We start from the raw sequence: 9450 nt of genomic DNA, 5'->3' as shown, positions 1-9450 counted from the left end.
CTGTGAACATGCCTGCAGTGAGTACTTCAGTCTGCAGTAGTAGTGCCATGAGTGGTGTGTGTGTGTGTGTGTGTGTGTGTGTTGCCATTTAGACCTGGCTCTGAAGATGTGTAGGATGGCTCATGAATGGCTGTTGCACTTCCAGCAGAAAGAGGATGCAAGAGTGGGGATAAGATCACCGAGTTCATTTCCTTCCTTTTTCTATGTAGAGTTGTAAAGACACTGGAGGAATACAAAAACTGTAAAAGAACAGGAGAACGCTCTGTAGGAGGCACAGGAGGTCCAGCAGTACCTGAGATCTCTTGCTCTGGGACAACTGCTGCCCCTCCCATGGGAGCACCTGTGCAGACTGGAGCAGGTAGGATCCCTCAGCATGGAGGAGGTGATGAGGACAAATCGCTGAGGCCTTAAGGACAATGAGAACCCTTTGTTAAATGCAGGGCCTGGGGGATGGGAAAAGACAGAGTTAAACAAGCACTCAGGACTGCATTGTGCCTCTTCTCTCCTTTGAAGGTGTCTTGCCAGAAGCTGGAGCACAGCAAGAGGAGGAATGTGACTCCCTGTCTGATTTAGACCTAACTTCTCTGAAGGTGGGGCCCAACTGGGCTTGCTTACTTTTGAGCTCTTTTCCTTCTGCTTCCGACACAGGCTTGGAATGCCAGCATCTCTTCGGTCAAAATAGACCCTTGAGATCATCGAGTCCAGCTGCACAGCTGGCACTGCCAAGTCCAGAGCTGAACCATGTCCCTTAGCAATACATCTCCACGTCCCCTGAATACCTCCAGGAATGGAGACGGGTCCAGAAGCAGTTTGTGCCAGTTCTAACGCATGTCTTAATTTCCACAGACTGATTCTGAAGGTCCAGAGGAAGTGTCAGCTCTCATGCCGCCTCATGATGCAAACCAACAAGGAGCGTGTGCGCAGCCTGTTGCAGAGGAGCATCACATTGGTAATTTCCTAAGCTTCTCTGGAGTGAAGCGGCTGGGGAAAAGCAGAGTGAAATAAGCACTCACAGCAGCGTGGCGCTTCTTATCGCTTTGTAGGTGTGTTGCCAGCAGCAGGTGCAGCACAAGAAGAAGAAGAGTTTGACTTCTCTTCTTTGGATGAGGTACTTTGTCTTCCTGAGCTTACAGAATTGTTGCACTTGTTAAGCCCAGCTGCTGGAAGGCAGTGTGATGCTGCAGTGTTGCTGCGGATTCCTCTCCTCACTGTCTGTCGGTCTGTGTTCTTGCTCGCTCAGGTTTTTGCACTGGAGAGAGAAGAGCTTCCTCTCAAGAAGGAGGCTTCAACACAAACTGATGGTCAAGGCGACACTCAGGTGACTCTTGGGGCCTGATGCACATATCTGTAAATCAAGCCAGTCAGCTTAAGGAGACCTGTTCTTGCTATTGAGTTCCTTTTGGAGTGCTGCTAAGAGGCAGTTTTTGAATCAGGACCTGAAGCCTATTTTGGATCCCTTTTTGTTCCCATTGTGAAGCAGAGGTGCTGCATGAAGAGGGAAAACGTACGGTTAGGAAAAAGTCAGTGGCACAGTCTCTCAGCCTCTGTTTGGAGGAGGAAAATATGGAAGCGTTTTCCATGTATTAGGAAAGAGAAAGCATCCTGATGAGCTGCCGGTCGTTTGGATGTGCTCAGCTGAGAAAGGTGCCGGCAGGTGCCTGCTGGTGGTGGCCAAAATCTCTCATCTTTGAATTCACTGAGTCATAGAAGCTTAGAATGGTTTGGGTTGGACAGGTCCTCTAAAGATCATTTAGTCCAAAGCCCTGCTATGGGCAGGGTCATCTTCCACTAGGTCAGCTTGCTCAAAGCCCTGCCCAGCCTGACTTTGAACGATTCCAGGGATGGGGCACCCACAGCTTCTCTGGGCAGCCTGCTCCAGTGTCCCACCACCCTTGTTCCAACCCTCTGGTCATTTCTGTGGCCCTCCTCTGGACCCACTCGAACAGGCCCGTGTCTTCCTTGTGCTGGGGACCCAAGAGCTGGAGGCAGTAGTCCAGGTGGGGCTCACAAGAGCAGAGCAGAGCAGAAGGGGAGAATCACCTCCCTCCACCTGCTGGCCATGCTGAAGATCAGTCCAATGATATGATCCCATGACTAAAAGCATGCGTCCCGTTGTCATCTTCTTACTGACTGCTCCCTGCTCATGGAACACCATTTCTTTAGGGATGCATCAGGTGGCTGCGGGAGGAGCTTGTCAGCGCTCTCAGAAACTGCTCCAGAGCAGAAGTTTCACTTGAAGTCGAGAAGCGCTCCAGCAGGGACCTGCAGGAACAGAAACTGCAGCTGCAGAAGGAACTGAACCGTTCTAAAGCTCAGGTAGGGAGAAAGCCTGTCTCTTGCCTCTTGGCAGGGACCCAGGCCTTTTCTGTTGCAAACCAGAGTGAGGAACGGAGCCTTAGTTGGGGGTCCACTCCTTTTTATCAAGCCTAAGCCGACTACTGCGGATTCTTGCTTTGGTTTGACAGCTGCAGGAACTGCAAGAACGGCTGATCCGGACCGAGTGTTATGCCGAGGCCCTGGAGAGTGCCATAAAGAATAAGGAGAGGGAGCTAACAGCTTCTGAGAACCTGCGGAGCCTTCTGGTCACCTCTTCTGGAACTGCAGCTCTCCCAGAGCTGGAAGAACGCATGCAACAGTAAGGAAGTCACACAGCAGGGCAAGGCTTTGCTTTCTGCGATTGTGGGAAAACAACTGGACTGCCTTTGTGCATGCCAGCAAGATAATACCACATGGTTTTCAAAGATGCTTTTGTTTCAGATGAGGTTCTATCACACTCTTCCTTTGGGATTTGTGCTCTTGTGGACTTCTGTGATAAGACCTGTCCTTCTTTTTTAGGCTCCAAGTCGGAATGGCCAAGCTGGAAGCCACAGCCCGGCAACAAGCCAACACCATGGAAGCCCTTCGGAAAGAGCTGCGAGCCTCTGCCTCAGTAAGCTAGTCAAAACCTTCCCTTTTCACGAGCTCCCAGAGACAAGTTCCATGTTCAGGTGGGGAAGTTTGAAGAAGAGGTTTTCCCAGAGAGCCTGGGAGAGATAATTTCCTCTGTTCTGCTGACTACAGGCTGCCCTCCAAATCCTGCTGCCCCATTCCACAGCTTTCTGGCCTTGAGAGTTGTCCCATGAGACTATAGCCAGTCCTACTTCAGTCCCAGCTAATGCCGTCTTTGTGAAGGACTTGGCAGTCAGGGGCTGGCTTCGGTATTTTCTGCTTTAGAACACTTGTGAGGTTGAGACCCCAGGCAGCACTTCAGACAGTTGTGCTGTAGAGGCATTTGGTACCTTCAGCTGCAGACGTTCCTTGGGCTCTGGTGGTGCCGAGCGCTTCATCCCAAAGGCCTGACTGGCGTCATCGGACTGTGACAGGAGTTCTTCAGTTGCCTCTGCTCTGGTGCCCTTCCTGTTTTAGGGACTATGGGTTCCTTGGCCACAAGATGTGGGCCCATAATGCAATCAGAAGACCTCCAAAGATGAGAATCTGTCTGCACCTTCTGCATGGAGATCTGTTCCTGTGCTCTGTGGGTGATGTATCTCTGCTATTTTCACAGCGTGGGAGCGAAAGCAAGGAATTGAAGAAGCCGGCTGAGAAGAAACGCCAATTGGAAGCGCTTCTGGAGGAAACACAGACAAGTAATGGCACCCTGGAGGAAGAACCTAGCGGGTATGGCTTTTTAGTGCTTTAAAAAACCAGCACGTTGAGTAATAGTCAAGCACTGCTGAACTCTAATGTAATAGCACATACTAACCACTTGGGAGCAAATTCAAGCCTCACATTCCATCTTATAAGGTGCTTCTTTGCATAAGTCCATGGTTTTAGAAAGCTACACAAGGCCTCTCAAATGCAAGCTGCCTGCTGTTCTCCTGGGAGGGAAGGAAATCTTTTCTTCCTCTGTGCAAGTAGACTTCAGGCCCTCCAAGGGATGTGTGGTACTGGAGCACTGGTTGCTCTCAGCAATTCCTGGCCTGTCAAGTGCGTTACAGACAGATGAAGGAAGCCATGGCTGTGCCGCTCACCTAAGAGGAGGTGAAAAATACCGACTTTTGCTTTGTTTCATGCTTTCCTTACTAATTTGCTGCGCAGCTTGGAGACGCTTCTGGAGGCATCTCAGACAAAGCTGATGGAATATACAGCGAGGAAGAGAGAGTCCCAGCCCAGTTTCCAGAGAGACCTGAAGAACAGCTGTTCTGAGGTGGCCAAACAAGTTGGTAAACAAAGAAGAAAGGTGAGCTCTGGTTTGTTTAGTGGATTGGAGGTGATTCTTTTTTCTGCTGGATCCTGAATGATTCTCGTCCTATACTTTTTTCCATGTTGCTAATTATCTGTTAGCTGTATTTTGCAATTGATTGAATTCTCTTGATGCTCCTGCTGCTGTTGTAGCAGTGGATGGTGATGACATTGAGGAACACAGATGTAGTTACCCTGATGGCTAAAAACCATGAGCCAGGAGTCCCAGCAGGGCTGCGGAGCTCAATGGCCTCTCCCAACAGGACGCAGTCCCGGGGCCCCAAGTGAGAAGAGCAGAGAGGGTCATCATCATCATCACACCACCAGATTTTAATACTTTTAAATGCTCTGTCAGCAGGTGACAAAAGCAGTCTCAATGGCCTCCCACCTTCCGGATTTCCACAGAAGTGAGTGACTTTAGAGCTCTCTCTTTGACTTGCTTTTGGTTTGCCACCTACAAGTTGGTGACATTTCCCAACAGCTGGAGGTGCAGTTGCAACAGCACATGCAGCAGGCAAGATAAACCCAGGACCTGTGAGAAGATTTTCCGCTTTGCGTGGGACTCAGGAACAACCAGTCCGGAACCTGGGCTTAGCCTCAGAAGTCATTCGGGACTCCCGTGGTAGGTCACAGCCAAGTAAAGCATTCTAAAAGAGAGATGGGAGGAAGAGCTGGACAAGAAATAAGGCAAAAACCACAGGAGGTTGATCCCTATCTCCACAGAATGCAATTTTTGCACTTGTGGCTGTAGCCCACATGCTGTAGCTTTGTTGTTGACACATCTGAGTGTTTGGTTTTCTGGATCTGGATCTGCACATTAGTGCTGTACTTCCAGCATCCAGTTTCCAGTGCCACCTTTGGCCCAGCCTGCTGTATAAACTAACACCCCACACTAACCCTTCCCCAGCCACTGCTGAGCCTCCAGCACCATCAGCCGTGACAAGATACCAGAGCAGAGGAAGCACCGGTGCCCGAAACCAGAGTGGTCACAAGAGAGAGGAATGAAGCCTGCAAACCTTGACATTCCATCTTGTGCAGCCATTGCCCTGCATCTGGTGCCAGCTGTATTCTTGCAGCGTGCTATTTAATAAATTGTGTCGTCTAGTCCGTGTCTTCGTTTTGCTGCCCCATTGGAGTGCTTGGGACCTCGCGGGTTTGGATGAGGACAGTCCTATCTTTGAAGGCTCGCTCAGGCTCTCAACCCATGCAGGCACTTAGCATGTCTCTCTCTGTGGTTGCTCTGATGGAATATCAGTCGTGCAGGCACCTCCAAGAGGGAACACACATCTGTGTCCTTTTCCTCTGAGGAGGCCTGAGACATGGTTGTACTCAGGTCGGGGACTTGCGCTGAGCTACTGCTAATAATCAGTTATCGGACTCTTCCTGCCATCCTAGAGCAATCCTCCTGGTGGTCTGGGCAGAAGGTGGGGGTTGAGCTTCTGGTAGCCATGGAAGCTTTGCAGTTCCCAGAGCGATCTGATGGATTTGTTGCCCGCCGAGGGGGAAGGTGCGAAGAAGTGGGCACAAGCTGGGACGGGGGAATGGCACCTCAGGCAAAGGGAAACACTTTTCTCTTGTGAGGGTGGTGAGAGAGCGGTGTCAGGGAAATGAAATGGATTCAAGTGACTCAGAAACCTAAGGAAAGGAAAGGGCCCGACCTGGTTTTGGCTCTTCAGCAAAGAGATGTCTCCAGGGGCTCTGCGATCCTTTGTGGGCTGAGCGTGGTCACTGTCGTGGTCCTGCTGGCAGCTGGGGACACCACGTGCAGCAAAGCGCTCCCCTTCCTGGACTCCACGCTGAAATTTGGTTGGAAGCAAGAACCATCACTGACTCTGGTGTGTGGGCCCTGGTCTGTTTGGGAGCGGAGGGTGGGGTTCAAAGCTCAGCAGGACTCTGGGAGGAAACCCCTGCTGGGCATTTCCCAGCTGACACGCGCAACTCTGATCTCTCCCACTGACGTGGGCCTTCCCTGGCATAACCCAGCATTGACTGTGGGATTTGCATGAGCAACCTCAAGTGCCATTTAAAAGCTGCCACTGTCCACCCACCTCAAAGTACGCGCTTTGGTACATCCTTCGCGAACTCCACCTGAAGGGAGAACCTTTAGACTTGCAGCTGTTTTAGCCTCCTAGCCAAGCAAGGATCTGTTCCCTCTCTCCCTCTCAGTTGCCAGGAGAATAATAAGCTCCACAGATTTAGTAACTCAAAGGTTTCACTCTGAATACATCACAGCTGTGGAAAATATATATCCCAGCTTGCTGGGCTGATGACTTCCAACTGTATCCAAAACAATCATCCTGGGAATTCCCAGGCTGCTTCCCAGCACCAGCCTTTAGCAGGAAACATCTTGAAATTTGAAGCCCGAACTTGTAAGACCTAGAAATGTGAGGTGGTGGGTATCCAAATGTTCTCTGCGTGCCCTCAAGTGTGGGCACAGCGTGCAGGAGTCGGCAGTACAGCACAGGTTGGGTAGGAAAGGACGAGGCCTCCTCTCTTCTGCTTCTGACAAGTACAAGAGAACTGTGCGGTCAGGCCCAGTCAGCATGGGTTTATGAAAGGCAGGTCCTGTTCGATCAGCCTGATCTCCTTCTATGACAAAGTGACCGACCTAGTGGATGAGGGAAAGGCTGTGTTGTTGTGTATTTAGACTTCAGTAAGGCCTTTGACACAGTATCCCACAGCCTTCTCCTGGAGAAGCTGGCAGCTCATGGCCTGGATGGGTGTACTCTGCAATGGATAAAGAACTGGCTGGAGGGCTGGACCCAAAGAGTTGTGGTGAACGGAGCCAAATCCAGTCGGCGGCCGGTCACAAGTGGTGTTCCCCAGGGCTCAGGATTGGGACCAGTTCTGTTTAATGTCTTTAACAATGATCTGGATAAGGCAACTGAGTGCACCCTTAGTAAGTTTGCGGATGACACCACCTTGGGTGGAAGTGTTGTTCTGCCACTTAAGTCACAAGCTGCCAGGCAGCTCTACGGGCTCAGGGAAGAGTGTCTAGAAACTGCGTGGTGGAAAATGTCTTGGGGGTGTTGATTGACAGCCGGCTGAACATGAGCCAGCAGTGTGCCCAGGTGGCCAAAAGGCCAACAGCATCCTGACTCGTATCAGGAATTGTGTGGCCAGTAGGACTAGAAAAGTGATTGTGCCACTGTACTCGGCACTGGTGAGGCCGCACCTTGAATCCTGTGTTCAGTTTTGGGCCCCTCATCCTAAGAAGTGCATTGAAGTACTAGAGAGAGTGCAGAGGAGGGTGACGAAGCTGGTGAGGGGCCTGGAGAACAAGTCTGATGAGGACCGGTTGAGGGAGACGATGGAACAAACATTCTTTAATTCACAGCCATGAAACAGGAGGCACTTGGTTGTACTGAACATTGGTAAACACTGGTTTTTATTCTTCGTGTGATAGGTACTCTGTGCCAAGGCTGAGAGTGGTTATCTAAACTCCTACATTGTGACTCTCATTAGAACATGACTTGGTGTCTGAGAATGTTGTTGCCATCTTGGTTGCCCAGAGATGCTGGCTACCAGTGAAGAACAGCCATAGAGTTATTCAAGGGAATCTTGATTTCTAACTCTGTCCTGGTTTTGTTAAAAAACAAGTTTCGCTTTTAGTGAATTTGCCTGTCAGCTAAAGCCTTCATATTAGCTGTGTTTTTCTGGAGAACCAGATACATGTTTTGGTAAACATAGCAATGGAATGCAAACTTATTGATAAGGACAGATGGACATCTCGCGAGAGGGGCAACGAGAAACCGGTGACTAAGAAACTGAGCAACAGTGTATAACATTCCATTCACGTGAATATTTCATATAAAAGTGGGAAATGACGAGGATCTCGCCCCTTTTCCCTTCTGCTTATGGCCGACGTTAGGAGAGGACCTAGCTAGTCGTCCCTGCGAACCGAGGCCTAGTGAGAGACTGAATCCAGCTCCGGTTGGCTGCAGAGTCCAATCCAGGGCTTCAGGTGCCAGCTCTGCAGGTGCTGAGACTTTCAATATAGGTTTTGTATATTTTGTATTATTTTCTCTATTCTTATTAGCAGCATTAGTAAAACATTTTTAATTTTTCCAACTCTCTTCTCTCTGTCCTTCTTTCCCTCCCGATCGCCTGTCCTTACTGGGAAGGGGGGAGAGGGAGGGGCAAAAGAGGGAAGTGGGGGAGAGAGGAGGTTAACAATACATCTGCCAGGGTTTTATTGTCACCCCGCAATCTAAACCCACAACAAACCCCCGCTTTGAGACCTGCAAGTGCAGAAGAACCATCGTGCCCTAGGTCTGGCTGGGCAGCAGCAGAAGCAGCCAGCTCCGGAGGTTCACCTGGCCCAGTCCTCATCACTTCAAGTGCAAGCAGACAGACAGCGAGGCATTACGACTTTGAGAAGCCACCCTCCACAAAGACACCAAAACACACTTGGCAAACACGTGCCTCAAACCAGCACCGTCTACTGAAGCAGAGAAATAAACTTCACAGCAGAGTCGGTTGTACTGTTAAGTGACATTCTTTATTTTATTCCTGCTGGGGAACACTGGAGATCATCCTCCGTAAGTGCTCCAAAGACTGGATGCTCTTGTGTGGCTTGTATTCACACAATTATGACATATGCATTACAATTTCTGAAAATTTTGACATACAATACAGTATACTAGGAAGTAATTGATGATGTTAGTTATAATTGTTTCGTTTCTTACTTACAATAAAACTATTAATTATTAGTTAGATAGAAACGAAGCACTCTGCTTCTAAACAATGTATTAATTAATCTTCTGTCATGTCTCTTGTCATGCAGAAGGACCAGAACTGGAAAAATATCCCCTCCTTTTGCAGGTGGTCAGGAAGCAATTATCTCATGTCAACTGGCTAACGACAGCTACATCAGTAACGATGGGTACGGAACTTAATCACAGCATCCCTTAATTTAGCAGCTTCTCAGTACGTTCCCAGTAGCCCCGAGGGGGTGTCATGGACAGGGGGATCCTTCAACAGCCCGCACACGGCCGCCAATTGCGCTCCTGAACCGCAGCTGTGCAAACGGCACATTCTCAAACGCATTTCGCGGCCGCCCGGCCCCGCGGGAGCCCCAGCGCCGGAGCCGCAGCCCGCTCGCCCCGGGCCGGCGTCACCCCGCCCGCTGTGACGCCCCCGGCCCTCCCGCTGTGACGCCCCGAGCTGACGCTTTTAAGCCGCCCCCTGCAGCCGCCGGCTCTCAGTGCTGTCGCCGCCGCAGCGGGA

At 50.4% G+C, this 9450-nt stretch overlaps 1 protein-coding gene across 1 annotated transcript; it reads left to right on the top strand.

Annotated features, from left to right (window-relative positions):
* Positions 1-330: 330 nt before the first annotated feature.
* On the top strand, positions 331-5319 carry LOC309452722 (uncharacterized protein; the record flags this gene model as incomplete). Its single annotated transcript, XM_082077371.1, has 13 exons — positions 331-358; positions 514-590; positions 847-949; positions 1044-1108; positions 1241-1318; positions 2164-2316; positions 2466-2635; positions 2836-2929; positions 3545-3657; positions 4078-4219; positions 4580-4628; positions 4703-4843; positions 5129-5319. The coding sequence occupies 13 exons, from the start codon at positions 331-333 to the stop codon at positions 5224-5226; spliced, it is 1311 nt and encodes a 436-aa protein (XP_081933497.1). The 3' UTR covers positions 5227-5319.
* Positions 5320-9450: the final 4131 nt, after the last annotated feature.

This window comes from Streptopelia decaocto (genome assembly GCF_964273445.1).
Source record: "Streptopelia decaocto genome assembly, contig: HAP1_SCAFFOLD_272, whole genome shotgun sequence".
NCBI classification, from domain to species: Eukaryota; Metazoa; Chordata; class Aves; order Columbiformes; family Columbidae; genus Streptopelia; species Streptopelia decaocto.
The sequence above is the reverse complement of the archived record's forward strand: the minus strand, read 5'-3'. Positions and strand labels throughout refer to the sequence as shown.